This window comes from Spodoptera frugiperda, chromosome 21 (genome assembly GCF_023101765.2).
Source record: "Spodoptera frugiperda isolate SF20-4 chromosome 21, AGI-APGP_CSIRO_Sfru_2.0, whole genome shotgun sequence".
Taxonomy (NCBI): Eukaryota; Metazoa; Arthropoda; class Insecta; order Lepidoptera; family Noctuidae; genus Spodoptera; species Spodoptera frugiperda.
Genome location: NC_064232.1, coordinates 1,590,064 through 1,611,919, shown reverse-complemented (window position 1 = coordinate 1,611,919; position 21,856 = coordinate 1,590,064). Strand labels below are relative to the sequence as shown.

The window sequence follows — 21,856 nt, the reverse complement described above, 5'->3', positions numbered from 1 at the left end:
TCAGCTGTTGGTCGCGTGGCGCCTGCAAATCCAATCGCAAAGGCCTCTTCTCACACGGAGAAGGTTTGAGCATTTACCACCAGGCTTGCTCAATGCGGGTTAGCGATTTCAAAATTATAATTAGAAATTATGAGCCCAGGTTTTCTGACCACAATTTCCTTCACCGTTTGTCAGTGGTGTCTAAATAATCTTAGAAAGTACACATAACTCGAAAAAAGTCACATTGGTACTTATTGCTGTTGATAGGTTTCGAATTCGCACCCTCATGCATGAGAAGCGGACGTCTTAATCTTAAACCTCCGGGGCACACTACGACATTGATGTACAATTTTTTTTTTCTTGCATTGAACTTATTTTGTTTGACTGCCTCGTTGGCCGAGTGGTTGCAACTGCGACTGCCGGGCAAGGGGTCTCAGGTTCGATTCCCGAGTCGGGCGAAGTATTACTGGGCTTTTTTCGGTTTTTCGAAAAATTTCTCAGTGGTAGCACGGAGTCTGGAAATGTGCCCGGTATATGGCAATAGGCTCACCACCTATTACATGGGACTCACAATATTCATTGTGAAAAGTGGGTGTACACAGTGGCATTACGTGCCATACTGTGCACCTCTGCCTACCCTTTCGGGGATTAAAGGCGTGACGACATGTATGTAACTTATTTTGATCTTATATTTACTTCTATGAAATATCCTTTTGCAGAACGCCTCTCTTTAGGCTGGACAGCGCTTCTAGGAGCCTTGTTGCTGCTCCTCCTGGCTGAAAGGGATGACCTGGAGCCTATCCTGGCGAGGGTCGAGTGGTCCACCTTATTATTTTTTGCTGCACTCTTTGTCCTCATGGAGGTAAGCTTGTCTGGGGCCTTAGTCTGCTATTACAATTGTGTCAGAATGGTCGATCACTGAGCAGTGCGAGAGGGACGGAGCTATGAAGGTTGTATAGCTCCGTCCCTCTCGCACTGATCAGTGATCGACCATTCTGACACAATTGTAATAGCAGACTAAGGCCCCTGGTTTTAAGAGGGGTTTTAAGGGGGCGGGGGAATCAACCACTGCCTTCTCCCTCCATCGGCGAGGCGAGAGGGAGTGTCAGACTCTTACTGACTAAAAACCACCCCGTTGCTACTCCTGCTTTTTGAGCTGGGGTAACCCGCTAGGCAGTCTGCAGCTTCGAATATTTTAACAGGGTGTTCTTATAATGAGGACTGGTTTTTTTAGTTGAGAAAAGTATTATTGGCTTAATTGTTTAATATACGGCTTATGTCCGAATACTGAATCGTCTCAAATATTTAACGGTATTTTTTTCTTTTTTTGAGGGACGAATGACTTCTCCCGCCTTGGGCGAGGTGGGAGGGAGTATCAGTCTCTTATTGACTAAAAACCACCCCACTCCTACTCCTCCTTTTCGAACCGATTTAACATGTGCTCAAATCATTGAGCAGCGCTCAAACTTAAGTTTTGTATACTCAAACATCAGTTATTGAGACCATTCAATTTTAATATCGTATTATAATTTAAATCGTGCTCAAAAGACCCACTTAAATAAAAATAAATGGCATACTAAAAAGATACTTATATAAAATATTCGAGAAACGCTCTACTAGTTTCAAGTCGCACCGGGGTTCATGAGTAGTAGTGGATGTCGACTTTACGTGACGTCACCGTGAATGGATAGTATGAAATTTAAATAATGTTTGAATTTTCCATAGAACTGTTTTGTTCGATTAAACTGTACCTAGTATATGTAGTAATAATTGAGTCCACTTATGTGAAAAAACTTTCTTTTTTTATCTTTAACCAAACATGCTGAAATAAAAGTAATTTATTTAGAAGTTCAAACTATTGCAGCTATATAACCTGCCAAGATTTTTTGTTTAACTTTTTTAGTATTTGTATATTTCTTATTTTTCAGGCTCTATCAAAACTAGGTCTCATATCCTGGATAGGCAATATGACGGAGAACCTAATATTACAAGTTGGCCCAGAATCCAGGCTGGCTGTGGCAGTTATGCTAATATTATGGGTAAGTGTTTTTTTTTATGAAACAAGCCGGTAATCGAGCAGACGTATTACCTGATGGTAAGCAATCGCTGCCGCCTATGGACACTTGAAACACCAGAGGCGTTACAAGTGCGTTGTCGGCTTTTTGGGAGTTAGGAATTTAATGGTACAAGGCGAACAACAGTTCGGGAATCGGGGATGGGGAAGATTGGGAAGGGGGGAATTGGGCCTCCGGTAACCTCACTCACACAACAAAACACAACGCAAGCGTTGTTTCACGTCGGTTTTCTGTGAGGCTGTGGTATCACTCCGGTCGAGCCGGCCCATTCGTGCCGAAGCATGGCTCTCCCACACTTAAAAACCATTGTAGTTACCATTTTGGAAACCCTATTTTCTCTAAATCTCCCATCTCGAGTCTTCAATTTAGAAACGCCCATCTGTAATCCCCAATATCCCATCTCCAATCCCCGATCTCCGATCTCCAATTTCAAATCTCTAATCTCCGATCTCCAATCTCCAATCTCCAATCTCCAATCTCTAATCTCCAATCTTCATTCCTACTCTCTAATTTCCAGTCCCAATCCCTAATCCTCAAGTCCTTGATAGGCTGGCTACTCATAGATGACACTAGTCATATGATACATAGTTGGTGGTATCACCTGATCCGTCTGTAATCTATTCCATAAAAAACATAATAAAATGTTTGAAAATGATACTTTAGGGAACAGAGAGTAAAGTTCCTTAAGAAAAGGAGGATCCTCCGACCAGGCGAGGTGATCGTGGCTGGCGGGCTTTCTGCCCAACTGTTGTTTGTTGGGATTTTCTATCCATGTTTATTCGCATGTAAACTTCACATGTGCGATGCAGGATATTTATGACGTCATCCGTTGATTTGCTCGTCGATCGTCACTTATTGCTTGTCAATGTGTCGCCACAATACGAAAGGAATATTAAAATAGGGGATTTTAATATTCCTTACATACCCTACATAAATTAATTATTTACAAAAAAGCGTGATTTCAGTATGAGCCCTCACACTTTCAGGTATCAGGTATAGCGTCAGCATTCGTGGACAATATACCGCTGTCCACGATGATGGTGCGAGTGACAGCAGCGATGGCTGACCCGGCCGGGCTGGGTCTGCCACTCGCTCCCCTCGCCTGGGCACTCAGCTTCGGAGCCTGTCTTGGAGGTAAGAGACTTAAAACTTTAGCGTCAAGAAGAACCAGAGCTGCGAAAGACCCACCAGGCTACCGGGGCCGTGGTTCAAAGTAGGAGTAAGAGCGCGGTTTTAGTCAGCAAAAATCTGGCAATCTCTATCTTTCATTAAAACAGAGGTTCGATTCGAAGAAGGAGTAGGTACGGGGTGGTTTTTGACAGAGAGAGACATACTAAATTAATTATTATGTTATCGGCTAACTCATGTAAATGTTTGACGAGAAATTCGACTAGTTTTAAGCCATGCTAGAGGCTCATATTCGTAAACAGAATTTTCATATTTTCCTGAATTTTCTTTGCTATAAACCTTACGGAGCCCGAGACCTTTCCAACGAATGCAAAACCGTGGAAATCGGTTCGTGCGTTCTGGAGTTATAGCGTCAGGAAGGAAAACCCGACTTATTTTTATATTATAGATTTTATAATGTTAATCCATTTTTTTTTTGTTACAGGTAACGGCACTTTAATTGGTGCGAGCGCAAACGTGGTATGCGCAGGAGTGGCAGAACAACATGGTTACCGCTTCACATTTGTACAATTTTTGAAAATCGGTTTTCCTATAATGCTTGGAAACTTATTAGTAGCTTCACTTTATTTATTGTTCTGTCATTGTTTTCTTGAATTACATTGATTTTTTGGAAAAAATGGTCAAAATTTCTCCTGATGAGTCTTCGGGTCCCAAATTGAAACTAGGTACTCCATAGATTTATTATAAGACATTTTCGAACAAAAACAATTCGTTGAAATAGTTTATGAGATCCCTATTTTTTCAAAGTCAAAGTCATAGTCAAATCATTTATTCCAATTAAACCATATTCTTAGGTACCTACTTTAGAAAGGTCAACAAAGAAAGAAATAAACAATAGTCTGTTAGTCCGTCCGTCAGTGAAGCTAGGTGCTCGTTCCAAAGTGTAGCTTCGAATGGAGAAGAACGAGCAAGCAACTACATTCGTTACTGTTATAAAAATATTTTTGTTGTTATAACTGCTATGATAGAACATATTTTTTGAAAAAGCATAAAATATATATTAATCAATTTTCATTGATCATGATGGCCAGTCTGTCTAACTAAACTAACCCACTACGCAGGAGATATTATAGTGCACAAGTGTGTGCGCAAACACAGGTGCACTCTCTGTTCCCTCACTCTCTGAACCCGATGGGACGGCAGACCGACACGATCGGAGAGAGGTCAGGCTTAGGACCAGGCTTTAAGTACTTTCCTGACCTCCAAAAAAATTCCGGAGCTGCGGACTACCTAGGTTTACCGGGGCTCTGGTTCGAAAAGCAGGAGTAGGAACGGGGTGGTTTTTAGTCAGTAAGAGTCTGACACTCCCTCTCGCCTTGCCCTGGCGAGAGAAGTCATTGGATGATTTTCATCCACACCTCAAAAAGACCTCCAAAAATAGGATCTCAAAAACATCTTTTGGTTATGGGACCCGTAGACTATAAAAAAAATACATCACAATTTTTTTCATACTTTAAAATGTATTTTTAGTGTTATGTATCATACTGTAATAGGTGAGCCTATTATATAACACCAGCCATTTTTATATTCCAATATTGTTATTTAATATTATTTTCAAAATGAATTAAAAAAAGAAAACTGTCCGAACTGAAAATCGAAGCTACATACCTCACGCTTGGTAGACATAGAAAGTGTTATTTTTTTTGTTTTCGATGAAATTAAATAACTTTTAAAGTTAAGCGTCCACAGGCCCGCATCGTACGCATCGCACGCAACGGATTTTAGTTTGTCTTGTATAGAAACTCATACAACTGCGTCCACTGATCCGCATCGTACGGACCGCATCATCGGCAATGCCTACATACGATGCGTATCGATGACGTCATACGGAATGCGTACGATGCGCTGTGGACGCTAACCTTTGTACAGAATTAAAAAATATGTTAGATTAAAAAAATGTCTGATATGTGCAATAAAGGGTGACGGAGTGGGTGTATATCTATCTCTATCTCACTCGCACTTATACTCTTTAAGCATGGCGTCAATGTTATATCGTGCGTCTCTTTTCAGTTATTGAATAGAAACATTTTTCATATAATAATTAAAAGAAATATTTTTATATTGAACACCTTTTTAATAACAAATAAACACATAAAAATATGTTTTATTAATTATTATGTTATCGGCTGCCTCGTTGGTCGAGTGGTCGCAAGTGCGACTGCCGAACAAGGGGTCTCGGGTTCGATTTCCGGGTCGAGCGAAGTATTACTGGGGTGTTTTCGGCTTTTCGAAAATTTCTTAGTAGTAGCACGGAGTCTGGAATTGTGTCCAGTATATGGCAATAGGCTCACCCCCTATTACATGGGACTTGTAACACAAATGGTGAAAAGTGGGTGTATAGCGGCATTACATGTCGTAATGAGCACCTCTGCCTACCCCTTCAGGGATAAAAGGCGTGACGTTGCTTATGTTATCTTCTTGAGTAAGCCGATAACATAATAATTAATTTAGTATGTCTCACGAAAGTTGTAATAAAATTAAATATGTTTCATGTTGAGCATATTATGTTGTTGGTTTTAATGAGCTCTATTTTACCAATCACTCCTGTTTAATAGAAAAAACAAATACCTAATTAAATTCTTTAAAAAATTACACTATTTGCTATCCTCTTCACTCGTATTAAGAGCGAAAGAGATAGAATATCAAAATATGGAAACGAAAATGTTCAGTAAAATTTATATTTTTACAAAATAAAATGCCAAGATACGTAATTTTCACCTTATTGTAATAAAATATCTTTAATTATCTTTAGCATTAAAATTCACCGGTGGGGTAGACGGAGATATATAAATATATCCCTATTTATAATAGGGAATGAATCTATAGATTTTGTGCTAAAAAACTAGACCGAAAATTCTAAAAAATACATAATCTTACTAATACTAATTTGTATGTATGTTTGTTACTCAATCACGCCAAAACGGCTGAAGGGATCGGGATGAAATTTGGAACAGGGGTAGATTATGGTCTAGAATTACACGTCATTTCTACGTATAAAACGTGCCTAGAAGTGACGTCACGCGATGTTTCAAATCGATATATCCTCGCAAGTATTTGTTTTCGTAAGAAAATAAAAAATACGTGTCTAATGTTTTAAAATAATCTACAAGACGGACATTAAAATAAAAAAAAAAAAATTCTGTGGATCATATTAGATAAAGAAAGCAATACTGATTACATTTGAATGAATTTTCATCTACTGTCATTTACAGTTTATCCAAGCAATAATGAGTTCTAATACTTTGACTTAAGAATTTTCTTGAAATCAATAATATTTTCGCAATAAATAAAAATAAATTACTATTATGTGTCCTATTCCATTCGTAGTAGAACTCAAAATTGATTGGCTAAACTGGATATTCGTTTTTTTAAAGCTTTTCCATTTTTACCCCTTTTACCTGTTTGAGGGTTAAAATAAAATAAGGGTACAAAAACGAAAATGTGATCTTAAGAAAAGTATTATTGTGAATAATTGATAATAATAAATAAATAATAATGTAATGTAATAATAAAATGAATAAAGAAATTAATTATATGTTATATGTATGTTTTTTTCCACCAATTCAAATTTAATATTGCACCGAGCTGACGTATCACCTGATGGTAAGCAATCGCCACCGCTCATGGACACTTGAAACACCAGAGGCGTTACAAGTGCGTTGTGGGGTCCTTTTGGGGGTTAAACATTTAAGGGATTTTGTAGAATTGGGGATTAGGAAGATTGGAAATTGGATTTTAACCTCCGGTAACCTCACTCACACAACGCAATCGTTGTTTCACGTCGGTTTTCTGTGAGGCCGTGGTATCACTCCGGTTGAGCCGGCCCATTCGTGCCGAAGCATGGCTCTCCCACACTTGGGTAATACGCATCTGAGTAAGCGTCAGTTTTTCAAACACTTTACTGAGCACTAGTAAGATAAAAACCAGCCTATAATTATTGGGTTCATCCCACCATATAATTCGCAGTTATATACTCGTACATATATAAGGATAATTAATATTTTCCCTAAATAACATCGAGACTGAAACTAAAATCCCATTGTGGCCATGATTTTGGTAAGGACACGATAGTATTAATAAGCAATTTTTTTTTAATATTTATTGGGTCGACGTTGGGCCGCTATCTCGCCTGACGGTAAGTGATGATGCGGCCTACGATGGAGCACGTCTGCCCATAAGCAACCTATTCACTCGGGCTTTGAAGACACCCAGGTTGTACCCATCAGAAAACACAGACTCCGGCAAGGAGTTCCACTCCCTAGCAGTTCGCACAAGGAAGCTTGAAGCGAAGCGCTTCGTGCAAGTGGGTGGGATATCTACCATGAAACAGTGACTCCTCGCCGATAGTCTTGTGGTTCGATGATGGAAAATGAGTTGGAGAATGAGTTGACACGACTGCAATAGGGCTGAAAATCAAACGTGCAGTCCGATTGCAGTTGAATTGCAGTCTGCGTGCAGTCGGTGTGCAGTTCACATAATGCTAGACTGCACGGTTGGCTTGCGGTCCCATTGAAGTCGTGTCAACTGCATTCAAACTGCCTTTGAATTGCAATTTGTAGTTGAAATGCAGTCTGTCTATCTAGAGCCTTAACCGACTTCAAAACGAAGTTTCTTGCTCGTTCTTCTCCATAGGAATCTACAGTTTGGAACAAGCAAATAGAGCAACTAGAGGACTGACCGACAGACTGACAGACATATTTTTTAAATATTATAATATTTGCTCTGACGTCCCGGTCTATTTGAAGTAAATAATTTTGACTTTGACTTTGAAAAAAAGGAGGTTTGCAATTTGAACTTTATTATATGTATATATGTTTGTGCGTGATAATCTCGCGTTTGACTGAACCAATTTTAATGGACTTTACAGCATAGCGTTTTTTTCAGATTTAGGAAGAAGTTTTAGGTATATTACTCAAGTTAAAATGAAGTTAAGTCGTGCGTAAAAAAATATGAATCTACATATAGTTCCTATAACTGATTTTCTTTTTTTCTTTCTATGTATATTATAATATGACCTATTACATTTTTTTTAGTTCGTAATAGCAGTCATAAGATTTTCAGTTATTATTTAAATAAATAATTGTTATTTATATTTTTCATTTTGTCCGCAATTTTATTACCTACATATAATAATATTATTATATTGTAGGTGCTATACAAAACAGACTTTTATGGAGATATGCTATTTTCGCAGAGTGCTACATTTAGGAATGAGGAAATTGGAATTTTCCTTTAAACTACATAAATTATGGTAGCATTACATATAATTGAGGTAAAACCTTTATACAATGAGAGGGAAACACAGTGAAGTTAAATTTTGCACAGTGCAACCTCAGAAATGTGTTACATTAACAGTTTATTAATTCTAACACTTATTTCCTACACCAATGGCTTAATCTACATTAACAGTAAGTAGCTAAAACAATCACTTATTTATCTATCTATTACTTTTACAGTCCGTTGCAGAAACGATCATTAAATTTTTAAAGTGACTTTAAATATTAATGAAGCTTTAAAGTGTTGCACAAAATAGTATTTCTCTCTCATTTTAATGCCGGATTAACTTTAATTAAAGAAACGTCAAATCGGGACTTTAGCCTATTTTTTACGTTGCACAAAACGTCATTAGCGCTAAAGGAGCATTAAATTGACAGTTTGGGGTTATAATTTTTAATGCCTAGTCAAACATCCATTAAACTTGTTATTAAACTCTCAATTCTTTTGTAAATAGTGCTAGTAATATTTTTTTACTTTATTACAGTATTATTTATAATGTCCCTTTCAAGCCTATCATCTTTATTCACTCCTTCCACGACGACGTCGTGTACCAGATAGGATAAATTTATTTGAAAAACATGACGGAGAAGAGTTTCGTGTGAGATACAGGATTTCTAAAGCTTTACGCATTTGCGAGATACTCAATTTAGAAACTGAAACTCGAAGAAATAGAGCTATTGATGGCCTCACATAGTTATTGATACTAGTGGCCGCCTAGTGGTCGAAATTCGACCATATACGATTTAATTTACAATACCACTTAACATACGTTCAAGGATAATTTTTATTTAACGAATTGCTATTCGTTTTGTAAAATTCAAATTAATATATTCCGGCGCATCATGAATAACCAAACCTCTTCATTATATTAACCTCCTTCAATGAGAAACCTCTTTTCATTTCTTCTTCTTTTAATGTCATCGCAATGTCTGTCAATTTGACGTTTTGTCAAATACGATAGGGGAAGGTGGGGGAATTAGGAACACTTAACTTAAAAGGCAAAAAAACAGTATTTTCTCTTAAAAAAGGAATCAACTTTTATTAAAACTTAAAAACATTATTTATCTGTCTGCTTATAACGGAAAAAATATTTTTTCATTTCATGACACATATCACACACGTAACTTTTGCTGGTCTCTCTGGAAGTGCATTGCACATGTGCCCAAAGCTTTATCGTGGTCATGTAAATCTGATATTTGAACTGGTGGTGTCTGGTTCAGTCTGGTTGCATCAACGTCACGCCTCATCTAAAAAAAATGTATTGTAATAAAAATATAAAAATAAATTGTAAATATGAACGTTCCCAATTACCCGCCACCCACCGTTCCTAATTACCGGCAGTCGATAATTTGAATAAAAATGGTCGCGACCTTCGATAGCATTATAAGTGAATCCTATAACACGTAAAATTTTAAAACGGATTATCCATGAAATAAACTTACAAAATATGGTGTCATTGTACTCAAAAATATGACATTGGCATCTAATGTATGAAAACACAAAATTTATAACAAAAATGCAATAAAAACATTTGACTCACTGTGTCAAGATGCGTGCATCCTCCAGTTCCCACTGTCGCTTGCGCACTTAGGGGCGGGGGAAGCATACCTCGAATAGCCGCGAGACGGGATACGGGGAGGGGAAGTGGGACTTATCAACGTGTTCCCAATTACCCGCCGTTCTCAATTACCCTACCTTCCCCTACTATGCATGGTAGTGTGTGTAATGTTTTATTTATTGATTTATTTATTTATTGATTATTAATGTACTTTATAAGCATTATTTATGAAAAATATTAGCATTCTGCACTTCTCCTACACATAAACTATAAGTGTACCAAATTTTATGCTCCTACGTCCGCGCAATTTTCGTCATATATTGTGTGAGTGATTCTTCGCTACTGGATCTGCCGAAGATCAGCTTCCTGCCAAACATAGGCCTTCCTTAGGTATTTCCATATCATGCTCGGGGAATAGGTGTATTAATAGATGTATATACCTTGTTCTTTATAGAGACTGGGTAAATGCTAAAGAAGTGTTAACTATTAAGTAGTTATTTTTAAGAATAAATAAAACGACTTATCTTGTTTTAAATTAATTTATTTTATTATATATTTATTTTACTAAAATACCAAGCCACCGTCACATGGGGGTAATTCGTACTTCCTCTGTGGGTGCAATATTATACCATTCTTTGGTTAATTCTTTGCTTAAAAAGTTAGTAAAAGGGCGATGCATACTGCCTGAACCAGCCTGTGTTGCATCAGATACCATGGTTAATGAATAATACTGAATTTTTTTTCTACAAAAGGAAAACTCGAGACGAGTCCAATTCTCAATTAATCACAACAATAACAAACAATGAAATTTAATACGTGTTACGATACCAATGAAAGATAATTCAACACCACATTAAAGCAATTGAAAATATTTTTATCGTAAAAAATTAGGATTTTTCCTAAATACAGAGATGACAGAAACGCTCATGATGACATTATTGACAACTAGGGCTGGTCAATGGTCATCTACGATTTTATTCCCGCGAAGCAAAAAGGTTGATACCTATTTTAAATCGGAACACATAATTGAATCGGTTCAGGGAATTAGAAGAAAATTAGATATTTATATGTATTCCACTATTAAGACACTACAAAATACATTTAATAGTAGCTAATTAAAATAACACATATGCCTACTCTATTAAATATAGAGATATTTAATCAAATACAAAATATAGATATAGGTATTACGTAAAAAATGTGATTAGCTCTGGAAAAACTCATAACTAAGTCTTAGTTTACAAGTAACTAAGTAGTAACAAATGGTATTGTATTGATTTTTATAGTGTCCTTTAACTACATGAAATAAATCGAGTCACGATCGATAAATCGTTATTTTAAAAAATCGGTTTCTTTCGAAGCGGGATTCGCATCCTTCCATCCTTAATGACAATTTACATTCAATCAGTTCCACAGAGTATAAAAATACTACGTAATCAGTTCATTCTAAATATGTGTTTTAACTTGCAACACTTTTTAATGTCGTCTTTAGTTAAAGTCCCATTAAAGGGACCCGCAACAGTTTTGTGCAACGTCTTTAAATTTAATCGAATATTAGCGATAATGACGGATTAACTAATGTCGATTTTAAAGACAGTTTTCTGCAACTGACTGAAAATGTCATTAGCGCTAAAGGAGCATTAAATTGACAGTTTGGGGTTATCTATATATTAATACGTGATGCAAAAACTTTGGACCGCTTTTTACGAAAATTGCGCGGACGTAGGAGCATAAAATTTGGTACACTTATAGTTTATGTGTAGGAGAAGTGCAGCATGCTAATATTTTTCAAAAATAATGCTTATAAAGTACATTAAATCAATAAATAAAACATTACACACACATGCATAGTATCTGATCGTATTTGACAAAACGTCAAAATCAATAGACATTGCGATGATATTCTGACGTCTCATATGAATAGAGTTTTATAAAAGAGTTTGTTTGAGTTTGAGTTAAATAAAAATTATCCTTGAACGTATGTTAAGTGGTATTGTAAATTAAATCGTATATGGTCGAATTTCGACCACTAGGCGACCACTAGTAATTTTTAATGCCTAGTCAAGCATCCATTAAACTTGTTATTAAACTCGTATATTAAATACGTACAGTGGCATTAAGTCCACTTTTGTATGATTATACATAAAGTGTAAAATAAATAATAAATTATATACAGCGTGAAACAAAATACCCATATACATATACATCAAGAAGCACTGAAGTATACAGGTTGAATAGAATCTCTACACAAAGTTTGAGCTTAAAATATGTTTAAAAAAACATTGGTACCAAATACTTGCTGTCGTATGGTTCTTGATTTTATATCATACAAACGTGTCACAACACTACAGGGATCACTCGCTAATTACGAAACATTTCTTCTGTAAATCTGATCGCCTTGTACCTATCTACCTAATTTTAATTCGCATTAAAGAAATCATAACTTCGTTCCATGAAAACATGAGTTTAAAAAACCTTTCCCGTATCGTTTGTTATGTTATCTAGAAACCGTGCACTTTATATGTATACCCCCTTTTAGTTATATATCCGTGTATATTATAAGTAAATAAAATCTTTATTCATGACTAGCTTCCGCCCGCGACTCCGTCCGCGCGGATGTCGGTCTTCGCGTGGAAGTTTTATTTCTCAATTTTGAGTAACTCTGACAATGATATCTTATAAATATCTATTGGATCCAAATACGGCGAGGCCCATAATAATCAAGGAGATCCCTCTATTGAGCTACTGCTGTTGAGCTCGCGTTCTGTAGAATAAAACTGAAAAATAAAGAGTTTTTTTTTCTACATATTTTTTCAGGAAAAAAAGTATCCTATTTTATGCCTAGGATAATAAGGTATAATTATACCAAGTTTCATCGAAATCGAACCGTTAGTTTTCACGTGATGCCTGAACATACAGACAGACAGACAGACAGACAGATAGACAGACAAAAAATTGTCAGTATCGATCACTAATCACCCGCTGATAGTTATTTTGGAAATATATTTCAAATATGGATTAGCTTTTAGATTTATTTTAAGTATGGATTAGCTTTTATCAGTGTACTTTGATTTTGAAGTCGGTTTACGTTTTTTTTTCAGACAATGGTAACACAGTACGTGTTCACGACACGGTAGGGACTCAGACCTATATAGTGGAAGAGAACCAACCATTGAACATATACTTTGACGATTTCACCGTAACTCATGGGTGGTAAGTTTTTTTTTTATGGTAAGCAATCGCCGCCGCCCACGGTCACTTTTTTTTTTTTTAATACATTGCCCCACATTAGGATTTTCTCCTGTGTCGTGGGTGCGTTTACAAACATTCAAGTTCACATACACATGACACCCAGACCCGAAACAACAATTTGTGGATCACACAAAGAGTTGCTCCGTGCGGGAATCGAACCCGCTAAATGTTGCACGGCAGCCAGAAGATTTTAATAATGTTATTAAAAAAAATTACATAAATTGTGGTCTCAAATCTAGACTCGGTAAACTGTAATGTTTGATGGCGAGAAGCGCTCTTTAAACAATTTACATTTTACACACACTTATAACTAAGTCTGTATGACTACAGGACAGCGTATTAAGCATATGTACATTTTTAACCCAATCAAATAAAATAAACTGACATAATTAACTCCTCATAGAAAAATAATAATAAAAAAAGGTAATTTAAAAAACTAAAAAACCCGACTGCGTTTCTTTATAACATGAAAATGAAAAAACCCTAAAACAAGAATACAAGAAAAATTTAAGCAGTCGGGACCCATTCTAGAAAAGTCATTCTAAGTCTTCATAATATTTATTCATGATTTTAATATATCCAGTGTCACTCTCACAGTAAATACGAATCTAACGACACCTCTCAAGTCAAAACATACATACATACATACATACATACTCTCGAAAAACATAACCCTCCTTCTGGCGCAGTCGGGTAAATACAAGTGCATTCCCGGCCTTTTGGGAGTTAGGTATTTAAGGGTTGTTGAGGAATCGGGGATTGGGGAGATTGAAAAGGGGGAAATTAACCTCACTCAACGAAACACAACGCAAGCGTTGTTTCTCGTCGGTTGTATGTGAGGCCGTGTATGTAAACCGTGATTTTTTTGTTAATGCAGTTTCCTATGTCTTGCAGGTGTTACAATAATTATCGACATGATTCTAATTTAGAAAAAATTCTACCGCCTGCTATTAATAATTCGTGTGTATATGTAAGTACAATATTATCTTACTAACCTTACTCATTATACAACGTGTTTTTTTTTTATGTCCCATAACTTCTTTAGTTAAAAATAATATTAAAACTCCAAGAAAAGGTGGTCCAAAAATGCATAGTTTCGGAGATATCATCGATCATAACTAAATTATGAACCTACCTAGTTTTGTTTTGATCCGGAGCTGCGGACTACCTAGCGGGTTTACCGGGGCTCCGGCTCGAAAAGCAGGAGCTCCCTCTCGCCTCGCCTAAGGTGGGAGAAATCAAATGGATTATAGATATTAATAATGCATTTGATTTATAATAAAAAACCTTGTTTTGTTTTTCAAACTGTACAAAATAGACTCTCTATGAGTTTACTAAGTTTCATTGATAAACGAGTAGAAAATGCGACGTTGTCATATTTCACGTACCGTACATTAATAATCGTGATTTTGTCGAATTATTTGTATAAATAACCCTCCTTCTGGCGCAGTCGGGTAAAAAAAAGGATGACGTCAGTTCAGTCAGTCGATTCTTTGATATGGTGTCAATCATACCCTAGAGTTATAGGGAATAAAAAAAATACATGTTATACTTATACAAAATGTATAAAAAAGTGTATAAAAAGTGCCAACAATTTGAGTTTATGTGTATGCCTGTTACTCATTCATGTCAAAACGGCTGAAGGAACTGGGATGATATTTGGGGTAGATTTTGGTCTGCAACAGCACATATAGTCCTTGTGCGAACTGCTAGGGAGTGGAATTCTTTGCCAGAATGAAAGCATTTTTTTAAAGAGACACATCACCTGCTGGTAAGCAATCGCCGCCGTTGCCGGCCTTTTTGGGGGTTAGGAATTTAAGGACTGTTAGGGAATCGGGGATTGGGAAGATTACAAAGGGGGGAATTAGGCCTCCGGTAATCTCACTCACACAACGAAACAACACAAGCGTTGTTTCACGTCAGTTTTCGATGAGGAAACATTATAAAAATTATGTTTTTTTTTTCAGGTTTCAAATGTGACTAGAATCATGAGTACGTTGTGGGAATGTGTGATATATGTGGACAACCCTTCTATGGGAATGATTCCCGTGAATGATACTCTGAAGAATAAAGACGTTAAACGTATTAAGTTAAATTTACACGTGAAGGGTGCAAGTAAGTAAAATTGCATAACTTGATTCCCCCTAGTCCTTTCCATCATCGAACCACAAGACAATCGGCGAAGCACCACCGCTTCATGGTAGATATCCCACCCACTCGCACGAAGCGCTTCGCTTCAAGCTTCCTTGTGCGAACTGCTAGGGAGTGGAACTCCTCGCCGGAGTCTGTGTTTCCTGATGGGTATAACCTGGGTGTCTTCAAAGCCCGAGTGAATAGGTTGCTTAAGGGCAGACTGTCTAGCGGGTTGCCCCTCTAGGCACTTCGGACTACGGTTAAAAAATCGGGAGTAGGATCGGGGCGGTTTTTAGTCAATTAGAGTCTGACACTCCCTCTCGCGTCGCCCATGGTAGGAAAAGTCATTGGATGATTTTCCCCCTCAAAAAAAAGCATAAAGGTTACTTTAAAATACGTCGTGATGGTCCAAAGGTCTAAGACCCTTTTCATGCATGAGAATACGAATTCGAATTTTTCCGCGTTATAATGAAACCCGTGAACAAACGGTGAAGGAAAACATCGTAAGGAAACCTGGGCTTATAATTTCTAAGTAAAAGTTTGAAACTGCCTCGTTGGTCGAGTGGTCGCAAATGGGACAAATTGTCGCAAACGTTTTACAAATAAAAACCGACTTCACTGAAGAAAATGGGTAAAAAACTTAACCCTCCTTCTGACGCAGTCGGGTAAAAAGAAAACTGAAATGGTCAAAATTACTTGTATTTCGGAGGTCGGTGTTAAATAAGAAACCATAATAAGAAACACCTACTTTAGAATCAAAGTCATTTTGTTTAATTATTTTTTTTTGCATTTTTTTACACACACACACACACATTTTTTTTTAGAGTTCAATAATGGGATGTAATGAATGATACAATGTACACATGTAAAAAATTGGTGAAAAAAACACTGACTGTATTTTAATTGATTGTATATGTATATTTATTTATTTTTCAGAAAGAGTACGAATGATAATAAATGACAAGCGCATGGAGTTTACCTACAACAACATATCAAGTCACTACGATGGCTTCGCAAACTACATATTTGTAGAAAACACATCCATTTATGCGACATGTTTGAACACAGAGAAACGGGGGAAAGTTCAACTAATTTTTTCGCAAACAGGTAAAAATCAAAATGGTCATAATAAATGGCCTCGTTGGTCGAGTGGTCGCAAGTGCGACTGCCGCACAAGGGGTCTCGGGTTCGATTCCCGGGTCGGGCAATGTATTACTGGGCTTTTTTCGGATTTTCGAAAAAAAATCTCGGTAGAAGCACGGAGTCTGGAATTGTGTCCAGGATATGGCAATAGGCTCACCCCCTATTACATGGGACTTTAACACAAAATGGTGAAAAGTGGGTGTACATTGTATAGCGGCCTTACGTGTCGTAATGTGCACCTCTGCCTACCCCTTCGGGGATAAAAGGCGTGAAGTTGTGTGTGTGTGTGCATAATAAACAGAGCAAACACAGTTCCGGCTTTTTTATGGAACACCGGTGTATACCGGTGTGTACCGATCACCTGATGGTAAGCAATCGCCGCCGCTGATGGACGCGCCGGCCTTTTGGGAGATAGGAATTTAAGGGTTGTTGTTCGGGAATCGGGGATTGGGATGATTGGGAAGGGGGGAATTGGGCCTCCGGTAACCTCACTCACACAACACAACGCAAGCGTTGTTTCACGTCGGTTTTCTGTGAGGCCGTGGTATCACTCCGGTCGAGCCGGCCCATTCACTTACCGGATACCTGAGACGGATTACACAAAGAGTTGCTCCATACAGGAATCATCGAACCCGCTACACGTTGCGCGTCAGCCGGTCACCCAGCCACCACACCAACCGTGCAGTCTAGGGTGCCTACTCTAATTCAACGAAAAACGTAGTTTCGTCCGAAACTTCGCAGATTTCATACTGCAATTCTATTTATTGCGAACTTTCGTGAACATAAATGAACGAATGAAATGAAGATAAATAAATAGGTTTTGATATGAAATTAAAAATAAAACGTTATTTTAAGTAAGTAATTCTATTAGTAAATCAATAAAACAAAGCTTAAACGAAACTTCGTATTCGAGAACAGGAGTAGCCCTAAAGATTACTTTAAATGTATAGCAAACTCGTACTAAGGGTACACAACTTTGTTTTTTTTTTCAGGCAACAAATCGAAAGCCGTATATGATTCTACATCTCTCATGATTAATTTACATTTGGGCTTGAATAATTCTTACTTGGACTGCGAGTATATATCTGTGGAACCCTACGACAAATACATCTATAGGGTCTATTTTATAACTGAATATACTCCGTCTAACATATATCAGCTTTATAATAATGATGGTAAGTATTATTTTACAAACTCTTGTTTTATGTTACAGGCCGGTAGACGAGCAGACGGATCACCTGATAGTAAGCAATTGTTTGCCTATAGACACCCGAAACACCACAGGCATTACAAGTCCTTTGCTGGCCTTTTGGGAGTTAGGAATTTAAGGGTTGTTGGGGAATCATCTTGGCTGACAGTACTTATACGAAAAATGAGCGAAAAGGCCCAGTAGTTAAGCCAAAAAGTGCATTATTCTCTTTGTGATAACCTGAACACTGTTTACAAATGGTCGCTCGGTCAACTGTTTATAACAGCCGCGTCGCATGTCCGTAACATTCCTAGACAACCTACAACATTACAGCTCTTCTGTGGTTAACAAACTTGAAGCTGATCCCACAGAATTTAATACTTGATTTATTTTGTTTGAAAAATTCATTTTACAACTTTCGGATTTCGTTGAAATATGTATTTAGTTGTTTTATGCTTCTGTGGACGAGTACTACTTGTAGTTTCATTTGAATCATATGAGTGATCTCCATAGTGTATAAGAGTACAATGAATATATATTGTTATGATTTTATTATAACTTTCGTGAGACATACTAGATTAATTATTATGTCATCGGTTACGTAAGTAGATAACTGATTCGCGGAATGCAACTCATGAATGAGCTTCTAGCATGGCTTGAAACTAGTCGAGTTCCTCATCAAACAGTTACGTGAGTAAGCCGATAGTATAATTATAAATATTTGGTTTTTTTTTCAGATATATCAAGTAACCTCATCATAATAATTGGATGTATATCTGTTCTTCTATTAATAATCACTGTTGTGGGCATAGTCTACAGTCGGAAAATACTGCGAAGATCAAATAATGCTGAGGTATCTATGGGATTTTTAATAACAGTAGTTACCCATTATTTATTTATTTATTTACTAGCGGACCCGACAGACGTCGTCCTGTCTACACGTCTTTAATTTGAAAATTTGTCGGATCCAATGTAAAACATTCCAAAATCAACAACTACTAATAAATTAAAAATTAATTAAAAAAACATTGTCTAGCGGACAAAATTGTGAATCTAAACCATTCTCAGATCCCCTTGAACACACACAAATATATATAAAGATAATCATCCATTGACTTCTCTCACCTGGGCGAGGCGAGAGTGAGTGTCAGACTCTTACTGACTAAAACTGAGTAAAATCCACCCCGTTCCTATTCTTGCTTTTCGAACCGGTGCCCTGGTATAAGCGTTAGGCAGTCCGCAGCTCCGGATTAGGCATCAGCCCTACTGGGCCCCATCTGTGGTGGTCTGATGGCTCTTTGAAGCGCGCCCCATTGTAGGATTGTACCGAGGGTGCATTTACAAATACTGGCATCGAACCTAGACCCAACACAATAACTTGTTGAAGACGTAAAAAAACCGCTGTGGCAGAGTATTGCATTATATTGACTGCACGGTTGGTGCGATGGCTGGGCAACCAGCTGCCGTGCAACGGGTATCGGGTTCGACTCCCACTCTGAAGCAACTCTGTGTCATCATCATCATCATCAGCCTATTCTCGTCCACTGCTGGACATAGGCCTCCTCAATGGCACGCCACTGAGCTCGATCTTCAGGTCTACGCATCCAACCACTACACAGTGGAAATAGTTGAATTGATGGAGAGTGACAAAGACTACCTTTTATCTCTTTCCAACTTTCCTAAAATATGGGGGAGAGAGTTTGTATGGAGTTATTCCTTAATTTATAGAGTAGACAGCGACTAATCAATAAAAGTGTGTATCATATTTTTTTGTAAATCTGCTAATCTAACCTAACCCCGTAAAGGTAAGCGTCTATAGACCCGCATCGTACGCATTGTTCGCATTCCGTATGACGTCATCAGTACGCATCGCATGTCATTACTGATGATGCGGTCCGTACGATGCGGATCAGTGGACGCAGTTGTATGAGTTTCTATACAAGACAAAGTAAAATCCGTTGCGTGCGGCGCGTGCGATGCGTACCTTAAAAGAGCGCGAGCAATCGTGGGAGAAGCTAGTATTATTAATAAACATAATATTTTCATTACAGACGCCTTACAATGGTCTTAAAGAAGAAAATGAAATGACTCCAATACCTGAATCGATGAACGACTCATGTTACAGTGAAAATTCCACTATACAACCAAATTATGACGTTCCGAAAACTTCAGACTATTCTATACCTTATTACCATCGCTACGAGGAAGTAAATTATTTGCAATGCAAACCAAAACCGAGTGAACCTCAACAGCGATCGAGCAATATTTATAATGTAGCTTATGATCATGTTAGAAGATGTCGCAGTGGGAAATAGTTCCGTCATTAATAAACTACGTTTATTTATTATAATATTGATAATTATTATATAAGCTTAGTTTTAAGACCAATGTCTGTATTAATGGTGGAAAATAAATAAATTTTAATAAAAAAAAAAAAAAATGTTTTTTATTTTTTTTAAGGGGGGATAATCATCCTACGGCTTCTCTCGCCAGGGCAAGGCGAGTGTCAGACTCTTACTGACTAAAAACCACCCCGTTCCTACTCCTGCTTGTCGATCCGGAGCCACAGTAAGCCCGCTAGGTACTCCGCAGCACCGGATCAGGCATCAGCCCTACTGGGCCCCATCTGTGTTGGTCTGAGGCGCGCACAGAACGCAACGCGCCGCACGCACGGGTCTGGTTCTGGTCGGGCGGTGAGCTACCCTTGCTCGCCGTCCGCAGGCCCGCACTTACGGTGGCCGGAGATCGTCACGCGATCCCTGACGCCCGGAGTGTCTCTCGCGACGGCTGGGGCGTGAGGAGGTTTGTTCTCTCACGCGCCCTGTCTCCTCCTTAGCTAGCATAACTGCTTCGCAGAAGGAGGATACGGATTTCTGTACCTTGGACAGTCGACATTGCGGTATAGCTATCTTGTTTTTACTTCGAGTATTAAAATTATGTCTATCGCTTTTTGACGACACTTGACAAGTGACAGATGACAGAAGTCGCACATAGACTATCGGGGAGCAAATCAACGGATGACGTCATAAATATCCTGCATCGCACATGTGAAGTTTACATGCGAATAAACATGGATAGACAATCGCAACGATCAACAGTCGGGCAGAAAGCCCGCCAGGCACGATCACCTCGCCTGGTCGGAGGATTCTCCTTTTCTTAGGGAACTTTCTTCACTCTCTGTTCCCTAACGCTTCTTTGTTCAAATAACTGTAATTTTTTTCTCACATACATAATATTTTAATAAGTATATAAATTGACAAGGCACCATTAGGATATTCTATAATATAAAAATAAGTCGGGTTTTCCTTCCTGACGCTATAACTCCAGAACGCACGAACCGATTTCCACGGTTTTGCATTCGTTGGAAAGGTCTCGGGCTCCGTGAGGTTTATAGCAAAGAAAATTCAGGAAAAAATCAAGAGAAAAGTAGAAAAACAGGGAAAATCATTAGTGGCGAAACGAAGTTCGCCGGGTTTGCTAGTAATTATACAGGGTGTATTTTTAAAAACGAGACGCATTCAAGGAGGTGACTCGGCTATCGATTCTGAGTCCAAATCAATAAAAAAAATGGGAATTTTTTTTTTTTTTTGTAAAATTCGCAAATCCGTAAGTGAGAACTACGCCTATCACATTTCGAACGTTATGTAACTAGCTTAAAACGCGGCATTACACGCACACAAACTCAAACACGTATTTGACATTATTACCAATTCCCTAAAATTCCAATAAGAAACGCGAACGCACCACAAGCTCCGCCCCCTAGCACCCTCACCCTGTGGCGCGCACGCACACGCATTCAGTTTATGTTTTGGCACTGCCGGTGGCAGTCGCTTGCGAAATTTCTTATGCATGACCTTGAACTCCCGTCTTATTAATTATCAAAGTTTAGTGTTTATGATGATAACAGACACTTAGTCTAGGTAGTTTACTTTCCCGCCACCGGTAGAAAAATTCTCCGTCGAGTTATTCAAATGTTCGTCTTAACCAGAAAATACCTACACAGGCATGACAATTACGTATGCTGACTATTACCCAGTGACTGTAAGAAGTTTAGTGCTTGAA

The 21,856-nt window shown here is 37.9% G+C and overlaps 2 protein-coding genes and 2 long non-coding RNA genes across 13 annotated transcripts in view; 3 read left to right on the top strand and 1 right to left on the bottom strand.

Moving 5' to 3' along the window:
- LOC126912053 (uncharacterized) overlaps window positions 1-6,782 on the top strand; it is a 192,262-nt gene extending 185,480 nt beyond the window's left edge. For both annotated transcript variants that reach the window (XR_007706671.1, XR_007706670.1), the window contains exon 2: window positions 4,477-6,782. This is a non-coding gene — a long non-coding RNA (uncharacterized LOC126912053). The remainder of the gene's footprint in view (window positions 1-4,476) is intronic.
- Window positions 1-6,782, top strand: part of LOC118280497 (P protein-like) — a 48,357-nt gene extending 41,575 nt beyond the window's left edge. For all 9 annotated transcript variants that reach the window (XM_035600570.2, XM_050702112.1, XM_050702109.1 and 6 more), the window contains 4 exons: window positions 699-841; window positions 1,908-2,018; window positions 3,041-3,188; window positions 3,667-6,782. In XM_035600570.2, coding sequence (XP_035456463.2) covers window positions 699-841; window positions 1,908-2,018; window positions 3,041-3,188; window positions 3,667-3,845 — 581 coding nt within the window. In that variant the 3' untranslated portion in view covers window positions 3,846-6,782. The remainder of the gene's footprint in view (window positions 1-698; window positions 842-1,907; window positions 2,019-3,040; window positions 3,189-3,666) is intronic.
- LOC126912043 (uncharacterized) overlaps window positions 1-7,568 on the bottom strand; it is a 121,579-nt gene extending 114,011 nt beyond the window's left edge. Inside the window, exon 1 of the long non-coding RNA XR_007706659.1 lies at window positions 7,426-7,568. This is a non-coding gene — a long non-coding RNA (uncharacterized LOC126912043). The remainder of the gene's footprint in view (window positions 1-7,425) is intronic.
- A 922-nt stretch (window positions 7,569-8,490) lies between these two features.
- Window positions 8,491-20,234, top strand: LOC118280320 (uncharacterized). Its single transcript, XM_035600288.2, has 8 exons — window positions 8,491-8,650; window positions 13,179-13,290; window positions 14,224-14,299; window positions 15,297-15,444; window positions 16,399-16,569; window positions 17,598-17,780; window positions 18,532-18,647; window positions 19,846-20,234. The coding sequence occupies exons 1-8, from the start codon at window positions 8,581-8,583 to the stop codon at window positions 20,107-20,109; spliced, it is 1,140 nt and encodes a 379-aa protein (XP_035456181.2). The 5' UTR covers window positions 8,491-8,580; the 3' UTR covers window positions 20,110-20,234.
- Window positions 20,235-21,856: the final 1,622 nt, after the last annotated feature.